The 23540-nt window shown below is 39.5% G+C and overlaps 1 protein-coding gene across 10 annotated transcripts in view; it reads left to right on the top strand.

Annotated features, from left to right (window-relative positions):
* The window catches only part of LOC129718661 (F-actin-monooxygenase Mical), a 120140-nt gene that overhangs the window by 61400 nt on the left and 35200 nt on the right, over positions 1-23540 (top strand). For 9 of the 10 annotated variants that reach the window (XR_008727001.1, XR_008726993.1, XR_008726995.1 and 6 more), the window contains exons 3-6: positions 12479-12821; positions 12919-14365; positions 14433-14789; positions 14963-15033. Coding sequence is in view for 1 of the 10 variants with exons in the window: in XM_055669655.1 (XP_055525630.1) it covers positions 12480-12821; positions 12919-14365; positions 14433-14789; positions 14963-15033 (2217 nt within the window). In the remaining 9 variants the exon portion in view is untranslated. Of the gene's footprint in view, positions 1-12072; positions 12239-12478; positions 12822-12918; positions 14366-14432; positions 14790-14962; positions 15034-23540 lie in introns of those variants that run through there. The other variant, XR_008727000.1, reaches the window with a different exon arrangement.

Genomic DNA, 23540 nt, shown 5'->3' with positions numbered 1-23540 from the left:
AGCGGGAATCATTCATAACAAGTTACTGAAAAAGGTAACAGCTAGAACCGGTTTATTTGTCATCTCTGTTCCGCGAACTATCCAGTGCGTAAGAAAACGTCGCGACGATGGCTCAAGACTTTTTCTCACAATTTTTCTATAGCGTCACAAATTTGCTTTGAATATTTAATCAGTTACGAATTGCAGCATCGTAACGATATTGCTTTTTGGTATAAAAGCGTAACTTCAACTGTGCCGATGATATTACGAGACAATTATTTAATCGATCGTTTTGTGTTTTTGCGCATCTTTAAATTGTCATTGAATGTGGCAGAGGCTGGTAACGCCTTGGTCGCGGTCGCGGCCGCGGTCGGTCACTAACCTCCACGCTGAGTGGTCTGGTGACTCAGCTGTCACACTGAGCTGCGCCTCCCAAGATAGGCAATAAAATTAACAGAAGTTGATTGCCAAACCGCAGTCGTAAATCTTGGTCGCTTGGATATGAATATAAATATCGGTAATAAATACCAACTAGGTATCGCAATTACACAAAAAAACGATGTAGAAAAGTATTTCATTTCATAGTATTGTATTTCTGTGGTTGCGTCTGCCGAAAAATTAAAAATCCAAATTAATCCACCGAACTAGTATTTTGTTACCACCTGTCGTAGTCCAGTAGTGAACTGATTTAAATACTTTCTCCTGCTGGCTCGTAAACCGCAGCTCGCGCGTGTGTTTGTGTGTCGACGACTATCGTAAAGTCACGGTGATTTAGTGTAACATGAGCTACTCCTTCACACCCGATATACAAAAACAAATCACATAGCCGTAGACTATCGGGACGGAACGATAGAAGAGCACAGCACCACGATTGAGCTTTAAGTTCCCCTCGGAAACGTTTTGAATTTCAATCCGATATAGTAACTTTTCGCTTGGCTTAGGAGAAACATAGCTTGTCTATGCGCCGGTAGTGAGAGATGTCAATCCGCGCGGAAGGTTATCCGGTGATATTTAGCTAATTGGCCATCAAAACTTACGTTTGCTGGACATTGATAACACATCTTTGCTAATTAATTTCCTTCTTTATTTTGTTCAATCTGTCAAGGTCAAATTTGATCAAAATATAAAAATTGGATAAACAACACTATTTTACGCAAGTAATACACTAAAAATATGTAATAACATTTTTTAGCAGAAGTGGTTACTGAGGCATCGGAGATAGTGGGTTCGAGTCCCGTCTGGATGAGAAAAATTTTTCTAAGTCTATGTCACACTTTCTGTCCTTGTTAATTTTTCGCAGTTACATACAGGTCTACTTTATTAAATTCTGAACTATTTTCAAATAATATACCTACCTTTAGTTGTTGACGATCGTATTACGAGCAGACACGCAGTTATCCAATTGGGACTTTACGGAGAGAACACTCTCAAAGGATTATTTCTTATTAAAAATCTGTCTTGCAAAACGACAAATGGATCTGTCTGCACAGAACTTCATCGAAATTAAAACATACTAGTACCTAATTGTGACCGTCAAAAAGCGAGAATGTTGGTCAATAAACCACTGCCAATCGATGCAATGCTGATCATGATCAACCAACCCCGCATGGTACAGGGATTGCCAAAGGAATAAAAAAACGATAACAACAATTACTCTGGTACCTACTCTAGAAGTGGGTGCTTACACAAAAAAAAACAACTCTCATCACGAACCACGAGCCGAGAAGAATAGAAACACGAGGTACTTATTACCGCAATCAATTGTGACCTGCTGTGGCTGGCAATTTTTTCGGACCATAGAAGAAAGATGAGTGAGTACACACCTCGGTGCAATTGTAGTTTTAGACGCGCCGGCGGTGGCGTGAAATGTCGGCTAGCTGGTGGCGGCGGCGTTGGCGAGTCGCGCACTCGTTAGCCAGGCGCTATTACGCAACTATGACACGGTGTGAAATAGAAAGGAATTGTCGATTTGGCGAAACAAGTATTGCAAAACTTTAACACGCTGGTGTGAACATTCAATTTTCGTTGGATTTCCCCCCTTTCTGTTGGTCTATTGCAATTTTTTATGATAATCTTCACGATTCACTGGGTTTCAATTGATAAATGAAAAAAGTAATCTGAACAGCACAGCCAGGAAGTGCCGAACTTTTCTCCTTCAGGTTTAACCTCTGCTAATTGTACTACGCTTCAGACCGTGTATACTACATAGTAGTACATCAGAGTATACAAAAAGTGCATATATACAGAAGTATCGCGCACAAAAAAACCGAAAGAACAGCTCCAGAGGGCAACGTTCCAGACATAAAGAGAAGATCTCACATTCATCCACTTCCGCTTTGTAACCTCTACCGCCTTCCGCGGCGGCTTCAATCACGCACAAGAGTAAATTCAGTGGAAATAAACACGAGCTTGGTACGAGTAGACTCAAAGAAAGAAAGAAAGAAAGAAGCAGTATCCACTCAGTGTCTGTCATGTAGACCATCTTCACATCATACTAGTGGCAACAACTAAAGCCAATGCTAATAATAATAATCGTTCCTACATTCATTGTTCTCAGTTATAAGCCTAATTCGGACTAAATTTCACCCACCTTTTATGGTTATTTGTTTAGTGCCAGTCAATCATCAAACTAAGGGACCGCGAGGGTCTTCAAGCGATTGACTACTGAGAATGAAGATGTCAATTGGACGGCCGGTCGGTCGGTCGTGATTCGCAATGGTAGCGTGCCATTATTAATCGCTGTGGGCATTGATAGCGTGTCCGATCAGTCAACGTTTTGCCTTAATAGGACACCGCCTCCCTGCCGTCCACTCGCAGGAAGCTGGTAGGGTCCGGTGAAGCCGCGGTGATAGACGCCATTAGACGACCACCACGAGCACGTTTTGCCGGTTGCTGCACGACTTGCGGCGGATGTCATCAGCAGCGTAGATAGCGAAGAAGAGAGTATTCGCGTATCGTCGTGTACAGTAAAAGCGAAAGCAAATCGCCCGGTAGCCCCACGCGCGAGGATGTAGGCTTATTATGGTCAGACAAGGTGACAGTCGATGCTTATTGACGAGTTTCGATTGTACGAATATATTAGATCTCGGTAAAGTCCGGTTGACTGTGATCTTCCGGCTGTGGAGGCCAGTCGAGTGCCGGGTGAAGGTCTTGACAATCGGAACTATGATAGTTGTAGGTAATATTACTGACCATTATTGTGCTGTTAGATTATCCCTGCCTGCTTCGTCAATTCTTATTGTTATGTTGTTTAAGGCGTATGCTTTCATCCGCTTATTTGATTAATTTTGAAAACAGTTTTGAGCAGTTCTTAGTTACCTTAGTTTTATTACGTTCTGCTACCTTTTTTATTTTTTGAGCTCATTTCTAATTTATACAACAGTTTTATCTTTGTTGTCATTACTTTGGCTTTATTTTTATTCGGAGAAATTTAACTATTGAAAAATTTTCGAAAAATCATCGGTCACTAAAGCCTAAAAGGTTATCATTTTCACTTTGCTTATATAAATGCAGTATTTTTTTTTCTTCTTCTGTGTTGGTATTTCGCTAGGCGCTTCAAATTTATCTCTTTACTAGAGTGGATCCATTGTCTGTGGATTTACAAAATTATTTTACCAAATACGATGCTGCAAAAAAAAAATTCATAGCATATTATGAATTATTTCCAGTTTATACTTTCTCGAATTATTAATCGAAAAATGTCGATCTCCACAAATGTTTTGTCGTGTATTATTGTCCTCTGTCTTTGCATGTTTCCTCTCAATTTCGAGAGGCTTCTGAAACTTTTTTCTTTCTCAATATTTTTTGAATTTTCTTCTCTTTTGGATTGGTCAATTTCGTTCATTTATTGATATGGCGACATCCATAAATTACGTAACGCAAAAAACCCAATTTTTGGACCCCCAATCACCCATTTGTAACGAAACGTAACGGCAACACCTACCCTCATAAGAAATTACGTAACTTTGCAGAAATTTTTTTTTTTGATAAAAATGCCCATTTTTGGAGAATTTCCAGAGATTTTTCGTTACGTAACGCTGAACTCACCTCCCTCCCTTCCCTATGTAACAAATCGTAACGCTCAGCGTTACGTCATTTATGGATGCCGCCTATAACGAAATTAGATAATATTTTCTATAATTTTATAATACGTTTCTTTTTGATTGTTTTAATTTTTTTTTTTTTTTTGAATGAACCTTTTTTTTCGAAGTTCTTTTTATGTCCTCGCTCAGCGAAATATTCATTTTCTTCTATTTTTCTTTATGTTTTATTTGAAAATTACTTCAACATTTTCTTTATTTTTCGGACTAACTTGATTTGTTCCTCGTAATACATGTAAAATATATACTTCTCATGTTTGTTTTTGTTTGCCAACATTTTTCCTTTCGTCCTCTTTTAATCTTTAAATTTTTGGAAATGATTTTTTGCACATTTTCTGCCATTGATGGTTTCTAATTATTTTTATCCTTTGTCCTTCTCAATTTGATTTTTTAAACCGCTTTTTCAATATATTTTTTTCTTTCATTTGTTTGTAAATGCGCTTCTAATATTGTCGTTTTGAGATCGATTTTCTCTGAATTCATATAGTTATTCTACAAAATACAGCATTACAAAAAAAATAGTTGAATTTAAGGACTTTTCTACTTATTTTTTACATTTATGGTTATGATTCATCGCTGCTAGGTTCTGAAGGGTTTTGAAATTATTAAATTTTTATCTAAATTCCTCTTCATTTTTTTATTCTTTCTGTGATTTATTTGTAGTTCATTTCAGTTATTTGATGATATCATGAAAAATTCTCCATATTTTCTATTCTTTTATCATATGTTTTTGACGTAGGACTCCGTCTTACGTTAGTAGAGTGGCATGCTGTGCAAAAAATAAAGTGAAAATGTGCCCTTGAAAATGCATATTATGTTAACATTAAATACAGAGCTAATTTAATGCCCAAGCTTTTGTATGTCTTTTCAATAGGACACCTATAAAATGTCCAATGGCAATGACGCAGTTCCAGTGGTAGTAAAATCGAAATTTTTCCAAGTATTTTGCTAATTGACCAGGAAAACAACTATCAGTGTCCTTCTACACATCATATTCCAACTTTCCAGTACATACTTTTACTAAACGCAATCTATTTTTATTAGAAAATATGTTTTTTCTATATAACTCCATTGAGTCTTATACCCAGACGTCCATGTGCCCGTGATGTTTATTTTGACAACTTATGAACATTAGGACGAGAGCCGTGTAATCTAGAGCGAATGCGCACAATACTCATTAGAGTAACTCAAGGTTGCAAAAATTTGGTTTTCTCATACAAATCTTCACACAAATTTGAAATGCAATGCGCCAAGTGGAGCCACTTCCAATAAGATTAGGATTCGTGAGGTCTCAAATAAAATCAGTAAAATTTTGTTCTGGCTCTGTGCTATCAAGTTTTAACATTTCTATATAACTATTTCAATACACATAGTCAAGCAACGACATCTAGTGCAGATATGATTGGAATAATCTATAGTTTCTATAATTCTTTAAGAGATAGCAATACACAAACAGTCGCGCCCACTGGTATTATTGATTTGCAGGAATTAGCGGCGGTTTCTCATTTCAAACCAGTAGAAAAATGGACTAAAAATCAGTTGGAAAAGCAGCGGCTAACCAATCACGGATTCGCTTTTCTTTTCGATATTCGTTCGCTGTTTATTTCGTACCGATATTGTAAGCTGCTCCGCCTTTTTTCATGTTATGTCATTTTCCCAGTTTCGCAAGAAGCGAACAGATTTTTTCCGTAAAGGGGACACGATTGTACGAAAAGTGTCTCTGTGTTGGCAAACAGTGGAACCACACCAATGGAGCTCTCCGTCAAGCAACAAATTAGCACGTTGTATCGTGTTGCGGTAAGGGAACAGCACTCGCAACTACGCATCAGTATATTACGCTGTTGAATCCTGCGAGTGCGGCTTAATGATAACAAAATACTGTTCTGAGTTCGAAATACTGCTGTGAAGTAGAACTATAGCCATCTTTCTCAAAACGTTTCAATATTTTATATGAAATGTAATAAATCTTCTAAAACGAAACCAGCATTTTTTTAAAGTGAGTGATCCTCTTCTAGACGCAGCCATTACCATTTTCGTTCACAAGAAAAATTAAGCGGTCCTTGTCAAGACCATGGCATATACAACTGAAAAATTTGCGATGAATAATAATTTACGTAGTCCTACGTCATTCATGCGGTCGTATCTTGGATACCATCCTCTGCAGTTTGGTTCTTATGTTTTGAATATTGTTTAATTTTGTCGTTCATCTGTGTTTATTTCATTGTAACTTTCACAAGTTTTGTGTCGTTTTTTTTATTCATGCTCGTTTTCTTCTCATTGTTTATATTCAATATTTTTATTTTCAATTTTTTCCCGTTTTTCGTATATTCTTGGTTTTTTTTTGCAATATATAAGGAATGAATTCTTATCTTGTTGGTTTATAATTGTCAACATTTCGTAATTTATACAGGTTCTTCTAATCTGCTCATTTCCGAATACTATGTGGATTTTTTTTACATTTTTACCGCTTTTTGACTATGTTTTTATATTTGGTTTATCTCTTTTTAAACTATCGTTTTCTTTTTTCTTGTAGTTTTTCATTAAATTTGCTCGAGAATACTTGATCTCTCCAACATTTTACCAAATGATGATTTTCCCCAATTCTTCAAATGAATTTCTTTATTTTAAATATTTCTGTAAAACCACATATTATTATTAGTTTTTTTTTTTCAGGTTTGCTACTGTACATTTTTTTTGTTATCTATTCTTTAGCATTGTTGCGGGGGCCTAGTGTGGTTGGTAACGTCTCCGCCAACCACGCTCGACGCCTGGGTTCGAATCCCACCGCCGACATAGGTGTCGATGGTTGTGAGGTGGCGTGATCCACTCACAACCAACCCAACTGGTCTAGATTTAATCCTAGCCTACACCGGGAGATTTTCTGAGGCGAAAAATCTCTGGGATCACGCCTTCCATCGCATGAGGAAGTAAAGCCGTTGGCGCCGGTCCGTTGATAAACGGGTCGTGAGTTAGGGTCCTGGGTGTGGAGTCGCTTCCCTGGGCGTCGGTGATTGGCCACAACAGTGGCGGAACTAGACCGACGGAAAATAAGCGAGAATAAAAAAAATTCTTTAGCATTATCCAGGGTGGTTTTTATTCGACAAATTCGTGACGCGTAAAAAACAGAAAAGTTATTAAAAACTACTCAAAAAATACTGCGTTATGTTTTATAATCGACGTAAAAAACTCGATTTGTGAAAATTTTTCGTGATGTCTGCCAAATATATTATAGAAAAAGATTTAAAAATCAACTTTATTTCTTCTATGAATAGAGATGAAAACAAGAGGAAAAAATACCAGAAGGGTTTGATGCAAAGCAACGACCGCAAATTGACGTAGAACTACATAAGAATTTTTGTTACATTACTTCTAACTTGAGAAAGCAAAAATTTTAATATCTCTTACATTTGATTCAAATAATATTACTAAAACTCAGTGAGGTACTCTGATGACAAAGGAACGCTGTTTTCACACTCAAAAATAGACACGACTGGCAGATTATGATTACCAGTATCTTAAAACGTTTGTGTGTGCCACAACACAGTAGAGCTTTCCACGAAAAAGAAGTGCCGGCCAAGGCAGCTTTTTATTAAATGTGCCGCTGCATCTATTACTGACGTTGCTACCACTACCGCTGCTAATACTCGCTGCGCTGCTGCTATCCACTGCCGCTACTCCTGCTACTCGTTGCTACTGAGTTAGGGCCATCCATCAGTAAAATGCTTCGTTTGAGCAGATCTTGTATAACCCTAATTGTACATTTCCGGTTCTGATAAGGGGCCGTTCCCAAAATCGTGGTCATAAAGAGGGGGACGAGGGGGGGGGGGGTTGTCAAAAGACCACGAAAGACCACGCACGGGGGTGGGGTGGTTAACGAAATGACCACGTGGTCTTTTTTCCTGACAAATAATTTATTGTTGCCATCCAGTCAAGAATGAAGCTTTTGCATTTTAGAAATATAGAATGTACTGAAAGTTTAATAATAAAAATGTAAAAAATTTAAGCGAATTTTTGGCACTTGACAAATAAAAAGACCACGTGATTAAAGTCGCAAGGAGTGAGGAGGGGGGGGTTGCTGAAAGACCATGGGGGGTAGGGGGGGTATAAAAAGCGATCAAAATATGACCACATGGTTTAGGAACGGCCCCTAACACTGTGAATAATTGTTCAAACTGAAGTGTCAAACTGAAAAGGGGGCCACAGGTAAAGCAAGTTCATAAAATCGACCTTTTTGGAGAATAAAAAAACAACATTCCAAAATTCTCTTACAAATCATCGCGTATGTTCAGGGATCTGCCCACTGTAATTTATAAGACTTATAGACTTATGATTGATAAACATAATAGCCGAAATAATCATATTTTCAATCTATCGTCATTTTTTTACTGTTCCAAGGTTCTATAGTAAAATTAAAATTTTCTCGCAGTTTTATTTCAATAACTGACGATTTTAAATGCATAGTCCTTTGTGTTCCAATTTCAGAAAATATTATAATTCACGGTTATTTATAAACATTTTGTTAATTTTTCCCCGTTTTTTGTTTTTGGCTCATTTTGTCACTTGCGCCATTATTCATAAACGGTTTTCCTCGTTTTATAATTTCAAATCTTTTTCTTTCATGAGCTAATTTTCAAATAATTTTGTAGTTTACTTTGCTTATATTTTTAAATTTATATTAATTCGGTCTTCCAATTTTATTTTACTTAAATATATTTTTTTTCACTTTTTTATGCTGCCGAAGAAAACCTTCGCCAATCCACATCTTTGATAAAGACCTAGCTTGAGCTTGAGTTTGACGACCGCACATTTCGTAGTTGCTCCTCCGTGATCGGCTAGTGAAGTTGCACAAGGAACCATTTATATAACTACTTGGGATTAGTTTGCCATCTTTAGTGTACAACAATTCAGTAGCTAACGCTTTGTATGGAACGATAACGGGGCCATCGTTAGGGTGAGGATGGATGTTGTGAGGAAGGAGATGCAACAGTCGTTGTTGACGTAGGCCGAGTTCACCTCTGCATATCCACAACTGCGACGGAAAGGAAGGACTGTGTCACCGTGGTACGTGACATTGTCGGACAATGTTGCGCGCGACGCTGACTCATTGCGAAAACGAACGATGAGTATCTCTCTTGTCACACCTTGCGGGCCTGCTATTCACGCGAATACTATTCGGCACCAGAAGCATCCAAATGTTTAAATATTTGTCTATTATTATTCCCGAGTACTCAAAAAAACAAATGCTCAAAAAAGTAAATGCACAGGGGCGAATTTTAAAATGTATAAGCGGTATTATGAAAGTAACCGGGGCGATCTTCGGCGAAACGGTCAGACCGTTGCAACTTTTTACAATAAAATTCGAAGCTTTTGTTCAACTTATTGAGATTGACTGTAGAAAAGTAGGTTAAAGAGAATATTACTATAATTTTTTGTAAGATTTGGACCACTGCGACCATTTTTTTGATCTATTGTGGTACATTACTATTACTACTATTACTATAATACTTGTCTTCTAACTAAACTTTTAAATCTAGAATAAACTAATATTAAGAACTGTCTGTACGATTTTATCGAAGACCAGTAGGTAAATAAATAACTAAATAAAGGAGGGTTACAGTTAAAAACAGATTGCCAGAAAATGGTGAAATGTTATGCATATTTCTACGTAATTTCAAAATTATGTTATGTTTTATATTCTAAGATTTAGTTTCCGAGTCCTTAGCAATGAGTAATGCGCCATTTTATATATTTCTATGCATCCCAACAACTCGATCAGATTAACATAACCGCCAACAGCTGAACTTTCTCAAACACCAAAGTTGTTTATTTGTGGATATAACATGCCTTTAGTAAAAAGCAAGATGTAACTTGTTTTAGTGTAGTTTTTCTAAACCGTATACTGCCGGTACCCGTATAACTGTCCCATAATGAGAAGAAACATGTTGAGAAAACGGCGATTTAATATTATCCGTGAATTTTCGAATTTCCAGCAATTACATCCAGAACCAATGACCATAACAGTTTCATGGCAGCACAAGTTCATCGTTGAGAACAAAAAAACATGGATGGAATTGGTTTTACGTTATATAACTTGAAAAAAGGAAAAAATGGGACAAAATATGCGGGGACATTTCAAATGTACTCGCATATTTTGTCCCATCACATATAAATTCCACCAGCAACCGGTAGTATCATTGGCAACGTAGATTGTACTACAGAAAAACAACATTAGTCTAGTTAATTAAATGACATACTTCTATATGCCTAAAATAATCGGATATACACTAATCTGGAGCAAAATTATATGTTTGCAGTTTGAACCACTATGCAGTGGGACTGTAATGCGGGTACTTTCAATATGGGACAAAAACAACTTGGTATTTTCTCCATGTTTTTCCATACAAAAGCATCAAGTTTAATTTTTTTCCAGAAAATATGATAACAATTAAGTCGATTCCCGATGATAACTCAAAAGTGACCAAAATCAGTATGGGACAGTTATGCGGGTACCGGCAGTATATTTTAAACAATTAACTTGCAAAATTTTATTTCTATTATTGGGGGACCGAAGTACCACACATTTTTTAAGCAAAGATATATCCAACGTCAACTCAGGAACGAATAGTACTTGGTATCCCCGCTTCTTTTCCTTCTCCTATTCGCAATTGCATCATTGATCAAACAATGTTAGATTATAACTTATTTAATTCACACAGCTTAATTATTAGTTGGTGCGTTAAATCAGATTAGATTAGTAACTTTTCAACACGCAACAAATTACCCTAATTGTGTCCTAAACTAAATGAATTTATTCAAAATCATGTAATTTGACAACGCTTCGATTTATAAATTTTGTTTATTAGTGTCATGTTGCAATGAATGTTCTGCTTCATGCATCCCCGAACTCACGTGACTTTCGTGACAACATTCATTCCGTCCCTTATACCATATGGTGTCGAAAATCACTTCCGCTGGGGCTGTTGGTTAAGCTTCTTTGTTGATAAACAACGCAGATAATATTGAAGAGGAGTCACACAGCAGGCAAACCGACTAGTCGGCTGTGTGTGTATGTTTGTGTGTAAACTTCGAAGCGCCGCGCTGCAAGCTGTCATGATGTGTTGCAGCTTGTGTTTCACCTTCACAGTTCAAGCAACGGTGTTTTTCGATCATTTCACCACCATGGTCGTATCTGTCTGTTGTCGGTCGGTCACGAAGATAAGCCTGCATTATAATGTATGGAGGATTTTTTTTTTGTTTGATAAATATGACTAGTTTAGTATATTCTTGAAGGTTCTTACTTGTCTTAATCTCAGCTGAATGTCATTGTATTACTTTACGTACAATGGCACCGCATTCAACTAGAGTCGGGGAAGTTGCGCTGTCTCACGGCCACGGTCGTCACACCTTTCTGGGTGTTTTATTGCGCGACAATCAACGTATGGTACGGCAGTCAACGGTTTTGCTAAATATGGTCAAAAGTCCGAACGAAAGCGCACCACGAACCCGTCAAGGCGGACGCTTGAAGGGGAGGAATTGGCAAAGCGGCTTCAGATAAGGTTTGAATTTTTGTGATATTCGTGCGGTGGCCAGCGTTATGGTATTGGTTACACACAATGAGGAGCCCAAACCAGCGAAGGGGAAAAGCTCTTTCTATATTTGTCACTTACCCCGCTCGGTGATGTCTTTGTTAATGTCGATTTAGATAAGCATCGGCGTTTTGTTGCACTCACGGCTGAGCTCCGTTATGACCATCGGAGGTCACCCGGTGTTCGGTCGTATGTTAGTGACCCCACAGCTCATACATCACCGATTGGTCAAAAGTGTGTAGAAAACACCAAATAATTTCGTCAGCGACGACGTGTTCGTCTTCTTGCAATTTTCATGTCTCCCGGCTCACGAGTGAACGTTTTAGTGAATGATTCTTGCCGAAGAGTGTGTGACTGTCGCGTGTGGTGGACCTCCGCTGTGGGTGGGAGGACTCCGCCTGGTCAGTTGCAGTTGATGCGTGATCGCGAGTGGGTGTTGTTTTTGTTGTGTGCAAATGTTGGCAGAATCGAAAAACGTTAGCGTTATTATGAGTCACTTCATGTAACCAAAACAAAACCGAGAAGTGCCCTAAGCCTTTCGCCTCGCCTGGAACACAGCTGAGAAGGAAAAAGGTGTATTAGTGTTATCCACGCGCGTAATTCGTTGCTTGGAAGGTTAACGTAAAGCCAATTATCGTAGAGGATTGGGTTTAATCTTGTTGTTTTTTTTTTTTACTCCGCTTATATTGTTCTTGAAATAATGGGGTCAGGTATATTCTAATGACGAAACAATGTGTGTGAACCTAAATAGAAATTTAGTGTTGAATATGATCTACATTTTTTACTAACGAAAACTCTGTTTTCTTTTTCCAGAATGAATCCCGCCATCAGTGAACACGAGGCAGCTTCGCTGGCCGCAGAAATGTTTGATCATTTCTGTGCCGCGACCACAATGCGACAGATACTCGGCCTGTACCGAAACATGTGTGATATCCTGGGGCTGAGGCCCGGTCCGTTGAACGAGTTCTATCCCAAGTTCAAGGCGAAAATACGCAACTGGAAGGCGCAGGCACTGTGGAAAAAGTTTGACGCCCGCGCCTCGCATCGTGTGTACAACAAGGGAACCGCCGCCAGCGGTACCCGTGTTCTAGTCATCGGCGCAGGACCCTGCGGTCTGCGCACGGCAATCGAAGCCCAGCTGCTCGGCGCCAAAGTGGTAAGTCAATCTCTCCCCTATCTTTGCACTTACTTTAAGCTCTCGGATATTGATTCCCGAAATTCGTTCGCCATTCGTTTTAACCTCGTTTCCCTAGGTTGTTGTTGAAAAGCGTGATAGGATTACGAGAAACAACGTTCTACATCTGTGGCCATTTCTAATCACCGATCTCAAGGCACTCGGAGCGAAAAAATTCTACGGTAAGTTCTGTGCCGGTTCCATCGATCACATCTCGATCCGGCAGCTGCAGTGCATTCTGCTCAAGGTAGCCCTGCTGTTGGGCGTAGAGATTCACGAGGGTGTTTCGTTCATCCGCGAGATCGAACCGAAGGACGGCTGCGGATGGCGGGCAGCCGTCTCGCCAGAAGATCACGCCGTATCCCACTATGAGTTCGATGTGCTGATCGGTGCCGACGGTAAGCGCAACACCTTGGAAGGGTTCAAGCGGAAGGAGTTCCGCGGTAAGCTAGCAATCGCTATCACTGCCAACTTCATCAACAAGAAAACTGAAGCAGAAGCCAAAGTTGAGGAAATCAGCGGAGTGGCGTTCATATTCAACCAATCGTTCTTTAAAGAACTGTACCAAACCACAGGCATAGACCTGGAGAACATCGTGTACTACAAAGACGAAACGCACTACTTCGTGATGACGGCGAAAAAACACAGCCTTCTGGATAAGGGTGTCATCATTCAGGACTACGCCGACCCAGCGGAGTTGCTTTCGTCGGCAAACGTAGACTCGTCCAAGCTGCTGGACTACGCCCGCGAAGCGGCCAATTTCTCCACCAAATATCAGATGCCGAATCTCGAATTCGCAGTTAACCATTACGGCAAGCCGGACGTAGCGATGTTCGATTTCACCTCCATGTTTGCCGCCGATAACTCGTGTAAGGTTACCGTTCGAAAGAATTATCGTCTGCTCTCTTGCCTGGTGGGTGACAGCCTACTGGAACCGTTCTGGCCAACGGGGTCCGGCTGTGCCCGAGGTTTCCTATCCAGCATGGACGCAGCGTACGCGATAAAGTTGTTCTCCAACTCTAAAAACAGCCTCCTAGCAGTGCTAGCGCAGCGTGAGTCCATCTATCGGCTGCTAGCGCAAACAACCCCGGAGAACCTACAACGGGATATTGGAGCATACACACTGGATCCCAGCACCCGGTATCCGAACCTTAACAAATCATCGGTCAACATGATCCAGGTGAAGCATTTGCTGGATACCGACGACCCGGCCTTGCTAGAGCAAACCTTCCTGGATACCAATTCGCTTACGGCCGGTCCGGAAGTTTCCATTACCAAACGCAAGCGGCGTACCAACGATACCGTTCCGCTGGGAACGGTACTGCTGCGATGGATCAAATCCCAGCTGAAGGATAGTGCTTTCGTGCAGGACCTCACGGAGGCTGCTCAGTGCTTCATCAACGGTCGCGTTCTGTGCACTTTGATCAACCGCTACCGGCCGGACTTGGTCAACCTCGAGGAGCTCGAAGTGTGCACCGCAGAGGAATGTAACGAGCATGCGTTTGCGATTCTGGAAGATCACCTTGGTAAGTTTAGTAACCCCGTCGAACTCGGGATGTTGAATGTATTTCTAACAAAGTGAACTACCTGTAGGAATTCCCCGTATCATGTCCGGCCAGGACTCGATAACATTGGCCGGAGTCGACTCGAAGCTGTGGCTGAATTATCTCGAACAGATTTGCGAGGTGTTCCGCGGTGAAATTCCACACGTCAAACATCCCAAGCTGGATTATGCCGAGTTCAAGCAGAAGCAGCAGATCAACAGCATGGAGGAGTTCGCGAAGCTGCGGCGGTTCGCCGCCAATCGAATGGCCGCCATCAACGAGCCACCGGCTACTCCCGGCAGCACCCCAGCTGGTACTGCCCGGAAGTCTTCCAACTACTTTCACACCAACGAAGAGGAACGTATCAAGCGCAGTCGCAAGGTGCTGGGCGCAGAATCTAGTCCAAGTAATATTCTCTGTAGTTTAGTGTGTGGAAGTATTGTGCTAAAGAAACTTTTTTATTCTCTCAATTCCTCGCCCACTCGGTACGCTACTGATACGTCTTCTGACTGTGTTGACTTGAACTGAACCTCCCGATAAAAAAAAACTACCCGTACCACACACACCAAACCTCCACAGTGGCTTCACCACAAACTGATACCACGAAGCGAGCCAAAAAACGTCGTAGCTATGAGAAGTTTGGAAATATTGTAAGTATTACGAGCGTCGGCCGATTCTTGGTCGCCGTCTGTCTCGTCCATTTCGCATTTCAGCCACCATTCGCGCGGATGGTCGGTTTCGATCGATTCTTCCCAGAACATCGCTCCCACGGACAGCTCGTCGCTGCCAGTGGCCAGTAGTGTGATTAGCACAATTCTAGCCAAACATCACTAGCATTACCACCCCGACACGAACACCGCACCATCACCAACCTCAAACTCAACCCCGAACCTTCAATTTTCCATACTCTACGTGCGTACGAGCTTGCTAATGCATGTACAGGTGCTTTTGTAGATTGTAACCAACTTGTTGTAGCGAACTATCTGTAGTTGTAATAGTGATAATTGTAGTACTAGTTCAGTTTAGTAGCATTAACTCATTCCGCATTCTAGTGCATGATCAACTCATTTCAAATCCTCGCTTCCCATACTCGTACTATGCGCTTCGTGTGTTTTGAAAAACCGTTCGTACGAACGCTCTATATTTTCTATTCAAACCAGGATGTGAACGGTAATCTTACTATAAGGTCCGATAGCGATAGTTCTACAGAAAAAGAGCCTACCGAAATCCCTCTCATCAACCAATCAGAACTTTCCACTCTCACTGATGATACCCCTAACGCCGCTACGGTCATTTCTGGTACGACAGAATGTACTTCTCCGAGCGGCTGTACACATAATTCTAACAACGAATGTAACATACCTGGCACGAACAACAACAACAACACTAGTAGCACCCCAACCAAGACGGTCACATCCAACCGAAGAAGTCGTCAGCCCTGGCACAGCTACTCTCGGCTGATTCCACTACTTCTAGCACTACTTATGATTCCTTTAGGGTTATACCTGTACCACACTACCGTTAGCCGAATCGAGCGGTTAGTTAACAGTTACCTACTGTCACTACTAGACTTAAGTGATTAAAAATACTGTTTTGTGAATCGCACTAATCGAACGACAACGACAGACAAGGACACCAATTGCCGTACTGTGAAGCATTCTAATGTGTACATGAAATGATAAAACTGCAAACGAACTTAGTTCCGCGGACTAACTATGTGTAGAAAGCTACTAACCTACGCTTAACTGTCGATTAGAGGATTTTTTGTAAATATGTAACGATCCTCCACCCAGGGAGGAGGCTTATTTTATCAACCGAATCCTGCGAGCGTGCGATAGGGTAGAGGAACTGCAATGTGAGTCTTGTATATATCTGTTTCCTAGAGTTAAGGTTGATATATATTTTATTTTTAAATAAATCGATTCAGAGCAAATTTCGTTCGTTATCTCGGAAAATCCCCGGTTTATATTCATGATGAGTCACTGTCCAAATTTCTTGTGTGTTGTGATACAATATTCCTAAAAAATCTAGAGAGCAATCCCAATAAATCCAATTATTAAAAATTTGATATAAACTATCGAACAGCTTTTTGGCAGCTTATAAGAGTTCCCAACTACAATTGCTGTCATAAAAGCCAAAACACAGTTTCCACAATTGATAGTGTAATTGAAATACAATATTTTCCATTAAACCAAATATGCATTAAAGATTTTGACTATCTTTTGTATTAAAGTGTGATGAATTGATCATATACTTTTTTTAAACTTTATTATATTTTTTAAACACATTATTCAGTTTCAGAAATAAAAGTAGTCAAGATTTAGTATTTATTATGCAACATGGAATTTATGATATTTGCCCCCCTTTTGTGTCTGTGTTGAACATGGAAAAAAATTAAATCTAATTTCTAGTTTCTCACGTTTTCTCGTACTTAATCAATCTGAGATGCGTCGCTTCAACAAAATAAATGGCTTCAATGTTAGTTTTTTCCTCCAATAAATTTATTATTAAACAGAGGAGTGAAAAAATGTTATGCTCAAGGTTACTGGCTGACGAAAAAAATCACGTTTATAGAGTCTAAAAACGATACCGTTATTCCATGATGTGAATTTGAAATTTTGGTACAGAAAAATCGAAAACAACCAAGCGTACCCTTTTCAACGAAGCTGATGGAGACGCTCGTGAAATTGCAAATAATTATTTGCCTTCTTTGCAATAAAGCTAATGTAGATTTCGTTCTACAAATTTCAACTTGACCCTGCGGAAAATGTTCTGATTAAAGAAGCGAGGACTTTATGTAATATTGACTGTCTACTTAGGTATTGTATAGCAAGCTGGCAGTGCAAACGATATGAAAGTATTTTAACATTTTGTATAAATCTTCAGTTATCGCCTATCCGTACAGATGTGTACATTTTTCGTAACATCTATTTTGCTATACTTTGAAGAGGTAGTTCGAGTTTGTCTGTACAGAACCGAAATTCCCTTGGAAGAATCGTCCCGTATACAGTTCGACGTGACCAATGCACAGTGGTCCAAAACGGCAAAAAGTGAAACTTAAATCCATAGCACCTTTCTCCTTCATCCCAGCTTAATGATGTCCTCAAACAATTATATGTATGATTGGCCCACATAATCTCAAACTGTCTAAAGTTATGGTAAGTTTACTATATTTAAAATAAAAAAAAACTCTTGTGTTAAGCATCTCTTAAATGGAATGGCTCTAGAAGATTTAAAAATTTAAAACTTTGCTGAACAACCAAATTTCCTATCTTCATTGGTTACAAAATTATACAAAAATGTAGTTATTTTTGGAGAGTTTTAAATGAATTTCGGTGGGTTTTCCGTACTATTTAAAACAAATTTGTTGACGTTTCGGTCTTCTTGTTGTTTGTTTCGACCATCTTCAGAAAACAAATTCTCTATCGTGATCCCTTTAATGAGTTTCTTTAGTTAAGAAAACCCACCAGAGGGATCACAATTGGGATCACAATTTGTTTTCTGAAGTTAGTCGAAAAAAAGACCAAGTAGACCAAAACGTTAACAAATTTGTTTTGAATTGTACGGAAAACTCATCAAAATTCAATTAAAACACGACAAAAAAAACCACACGATGATCAGAGCCCGAAAAAATATAATCTAGTTTTTTGCACTTAACTTTTGTTAGTTCTCAAAATTATCGAAAAAACAAACTTGAATAAGCCACTGAGGAAAAATCCTGGAGATGTGTGGTCTTCTGCGAAAATATGTGCTTTGAGTGCCCTAATAATTCCTCCAAACGACGTTTTCCTGCAAACAAACAAAAGTTGAGTATAAAAAAAACAAATTTTAGGTAACTTCCATATAACAGACTTTATAGGATTTTGTTTGTTCATCAAAGTTTCAAACTTTTGAATTTTCTACAACTTTGCCGAATAAACTATTACTCTATCTCTTAACACAAAAAGTTAGTGTTTATTTTTAGTATAGTAAACTTACCATAACTTTTGACAACTTGAAATTATGCGGGTCATTCCTACAATCGATTGTTCCAGACACCATTAACCGTTATGTACTCGGCAATTTCAACACACGTAAGTACTCGGCAGGGTGCCCGTGTACCCACCAAAATGAAATGTTTCTTACTTCTTCAATTCTTGACCGATTTTTGATCATGACTCGTCAAAAGATCGAAAAAATTGTTTTTTTTATTATACATTACCTAAAGAGCTGATTCTTCAGGTAATGTATAATATGGTTCCCGTAAATCCGGATCTTCAGAACCATGTTCAAGATTGGGTATCTGCTCCCAAATGGCCCTTTCGGACAACTTATCAGATGGGCTCAAAATGAATGAAAATCAACTCCTGGAGTGATCTCATGAATTTTGATGTTGGTCGGTTTTGTTGACAATTGTACTAATTTGTCTCGCCGGAACATGCTCCCGGAGATCCGGATTTACAAGAACCAGATGTGGTCACCGTTTCAAGTCGGTCTCGGATTCTAAGAGTAGACAAATTTTCCAATCTTTTGACAGGCCAAGATCGAAAATCGGTCAAGGAATGACAAAGCACGAAGCATTTCATTTTGTGGGTACCCGGGTACTTATGTACTTATGGGGTAAAAAAATTCGAAGCCTTCTCCTTTGACTCCGCCCCCTGCTGCTGTGAACAGTCTGATGATGGGAAATGGTTTTTTCCACTAGCTAGGAGCATTCCATAAATTTCAGTTGGCATAGTTGAGGTTATCCTTGTTTTTTTAAAGCAATAAAGCCTGCAAACCCTGGTCTACCTGGTGACCCGTACAGACATGTACGGTTTTCGTAACAATTCATTTGCTATCTATGGTGCTGAATATTTATGTCTTATTTCAGCACAAGCTGCAACCGAAAATTTTCCTAATTTGAGTATCTACGAAAGGAAACCGTTTATATAAATTAGTTTTACTTAATCTTATTATTCATATTTATATATATTATTACTTACATACTTTGTTGGCCGACGGACCGTCCACCGGTCTAGGGCAGAACGAATTAGATATCCAGCTTCTTCTGCCTTGGGCAACTGTTCTCCAGTTACCTCGTAAACCAGCAGATCGTGCATGTTCTTCCACTGTGCACATCGAGCGAGTGGAAGGCCTAGCACGGAGTTGACGGCCTCTCCCTGTTTCTGCGGAGCAGAGTTTTGGTGACTCCCTTGTCAGGCATTCTGGCTACATGTCCAGCTCGCTGAAACCTGCCACACTGTATCACCATGTTTGTATACCTCTTGCTGCTCGTGATTCATGCGCCTACGTCAAACTCCATCTTCCAATTTACATTTCCATTCCATTTACAAATTCATGTCCGTTACGGGGCACCGGAAGGATCATCGTTCTATATAACGCTAGTTTTGTGCGAGTTTGCAAAAAACGGGACCTTAACCTTAGGATAAACAAATTCTTTGACCATCTCAAATCGTTCCCCGTCAATCCCCACCAGGGAAAAAAATGTACCGAGCGATGACAGTTTTTTGATGGCATCCGAGAGTGTCGCTCTATGACAGTGTTGGTGTTGGCAAAATAAAGACAGCCGGCAGATAAAATATATTGCGACTATAACCTTGCCGTTTAGTTCCCCATATACGAATGTTTTTTTTCTTTTCTGTTCACCTTATCCCCATGTCGACGATAGCATGTATGGTTGCATATAACATTCGGTATGCGATACACACATCCTTCAGTGCACAACCGCTCTATTACCGAGTTTGCTTTTCTTTGCACGAAGGCTGTCGGTGAGTTGCCGAGAAGTCCTTACGCTACTTCTTCCCACAGCCTTTTTTAACAGCCGTCACCCGACATCCATCATAGGCAAATAGAAAAAGAGAGGGAAAATGTCTCCGGAGGATTCGGGCTGTTACCGAAACGCGCTGTTTGTGTAGTGCGGACACATACGTCGGTATAAAAAACAGCTTCTTCTCTTTTCTACTTTCGCAACCCCGAAAACATCCTCCAAATAATGCCAATTCGACACACGGAGTACATTTTTCGTTTTCCTTTGTGATGCTCTATTGCCAATACGTTCTCAATGTACCCTCAGAATGCCAGCGCGAATTGGTATCACGAACAAATAGCAACAGCAAGCACATCCTTAGAAGACAGTAGAAAAAAGACTTACCATTGACATGCCTGATCCCCACTATCCCTTTCAGCTACCGAGGTATTTTGTTTTAGCAGAGTGACTGATAAGTTCCAACCTTGCCGCCTTTCTCTTGAAGGCCTGCTTCATGGTCCTACGGTCGCTACTGATGATATCAATGTCTCCCATGTCGTGTTGTGTTTGAGATACGACACACAAATCAACTTAGAATTACTACAGCCTGTCTCTTGTTGGGGTTATTCAATTTGATGGTATAAAGCGGTAAATTTGAGTGATAATTTTCTTCAACATTTTTTTTTTTTGAATAATTGGTAACGAAAACGAGAATCATCTTGCGTCATATGCAAATAGGAATTCGCGATGACAAGACGTCAACCAAATACCGGGTGTCACTATAGTGATAACACCAATGGCGTATTCTCGGTTATCATCTCTGTAGTACAAGAATCAAAAATTGCAAAGAAATGTTTTTTTTGTCATTCCGTCTTCTTTGAAACCCCGCCTCCATTAAGAGTTTCGCCTAATAATTGACCTTGTTCTGATTGATCGTAATATGCGTTCAACAAGGCCTCACATTTGTCAGTGGTACAACATTATCCAATCAACTGCTGCAAAAATGAAGGAAATCCGTCCGAAAACTGACTGAATTTGATAATTTTCGTGACGCTCTCGAAGTTTTGATTCTCATTTGACCCCTCTTTCTCAGAAGTTGCCGTAACGTTCAGTTTTAAAAAATTGGTTTAGTTTTCCTGAAAAAGTAATAAAAATCGAAAACAAACTACACATAATGATTTTTAACATAATTCATACCGTGGAATGGGGTCTAATTGATCACCTAAAAATTCGTGGTAAAAAATATAGATCGAAAGAAACTGATTTTACAACGCTAGATAATGTTAGCGTGTCCTCAAACACAACTTTTATGAGAATTACGTACCTGTCAATTTTAACCCTAGAATACCTGGGGCTGTTTTTTTTATATTTTCGTTAAGTTTTTCAACCTTCGTCAAACTCAATCAAGTGTGATCGAACAATTCTCAATATCAATGCCAAAAAGTCAATCGATTTATATTTTCCAGTTGAACAATTATCATTTGTTATGTACATATCGAATAATAGCACATTTCCAATAGAATCCATGGATTTCATGGGTGATCAATTTCACACCGATTTATTTAGTGGGACCTTATTTATTTTATGGAATAAACGATATAAATTTCTCTCATAGTCAGAGAAGTGTTCAGGGGTAGGTAGAGTTAGTAACTGAGCTTTGGGCAACATTCTGGAAATATCGATATTCGGTGACATTCGCCCAGATTTCGGAAAAATCGTTCAAAATACACCATCATAGAAGCGTTTCTTGCACATTAAAATTACATGCGCTTGATTAGTTCTTGAGTTATGTAGAAATTTCCGTTTTATTTGTATTAAACCACCTTAAAACGTTTTTTGTCCCAAAAACCTTCACATGGTTCTATTGACTCCATTAGTTCTCGAGTTATGCAAAAATTTGTGCTTTATTTGTATGGGAACCCTTTCTGCCAAAGGAGGGAGGGGCGTCGAGCCCCTATAGAATTATTTCTAGATCCCAAGACCTCTACATACCAATTTGGTTCCATTGGTTTGATTAGTTTTCGAGTTATGCAGAAATGTGAGCAGGAAATGGTGTCATTTCGCTAATATCTTAAAGTGGTAGTCAAATTATATCTTACATTGAGTAAAAAAGTCTCAGGAATCGAATGGTCTGATCTACGTAAAATGTCAGCAGATAAACCTATTTTTGTATTGTAAGGGAATTGGGGCAAAATCGACATTTTGCTTACAATTTATGTTGATCAGACACCTACCATTTGATTTCTGAGACTTTTTTGCTCAATGTAAGATATAATTTGACTACCACTTTAAGATATTAGCGAATTACCATTAATACTCAGAAATAATCGATATTATTTTGCTTTGTAAAATATACTAAAACTATGCCAAAACCGGTTTCGTAGAATCACCGTTTTGAGCTCAGTTTTTGTTCGATTGAAGATCTGTTTTTTTTTTTAAAGATTGGTAAAAAGATGCTAATATGTGGACAAACTCTTATAATTTCGATATTTGGTCTTAAAACAAAATGGCCTCGAAAAAACCTCAAAAAACTCCAGTTTCTCAAAAATTCAAAATGGCGCCATTGTTGCCCCTTAAGTTGAAATATGTTCAAACTCCGGGAAATTTATTTTCGCATCAAACTTCATCAAAAAATCTTACATAGAAGCCAAGGCAAAAAAAATGTTGCACTGTGTAATTGAGCTTTGATGTCAGCTTCATTACATTTCTACTGATCCATTGTTAAAAAATCATTGAAAGTCTCCTTCCTAAAAAGCATTTCGTTTCCCACATCAACGAAAATTAGGCACTACCTTGTTCACACTCAGCTCAGCAGCTGACACTTACTCCACACCTTAAGATGCTCGCCAGTAATCCGATTATCTTCAAAAGTCAAGAATACACGATAAAATTAAGACGAATGATGATTCCTTTGATTCAGCATGTTAGTCTAATTCCATTACATATATATTTCAATTACATGCGCACTGCCAGCTGGTAGAACATCGGTTATTACAGACAAAGTTGAATCGTCGTGGCTCTCCACCGTCACCGCCGCCGTCGCCGTCGCATGGAAGTTCGTTCCGCTCGCTGTCTGTCGTCAGCGCTTCGTGCAGCACTCATTCAATGTTAATTGCTTCTAGTGCTTCGCTGCCTACGCCTGATATACCTAGCGACCGAGCGCGCGAGCATGCACGGCAATGCAATGCAATCGGCAACGGCGCGGCGGCGGACACACATTCAATGCAAATAAAGAGGCTTATTTCGCTAAACTGTATAATGCAACGGGAAATTTTTGTTCAACACTTTTTCTGCCCTGCCGTTCTAAGATACCTCGCTTGCAGAATGAGGAGGGGGAATCAAACAACACACGGGTTTCAAAGGGAGTGTATTTACTTGATTCTTGTCTTTAGCCTGAGGAGGAGAATTCAGAGCAGCGCCGATATTGTA

This window comes from Wyeomyia smithii, chromosome 1, assembly GCF_029784165.1.
Source record: "Wyeomyia smithii strain HCP4-BCI-WySm-NY-G18 chromosome 1, ASM2978416v1, whole genome shotgun sequence".
Classification (NCBI taxonomy): Eukaryota; Metazoa; Arthropoda; class Insecta; order Diptera; family Culicidae; genus Wyeomyia; species Wyeomyia smithii.
This window is presented reverse-complemented; position numbering and strand designations above follow the sequence as displayed.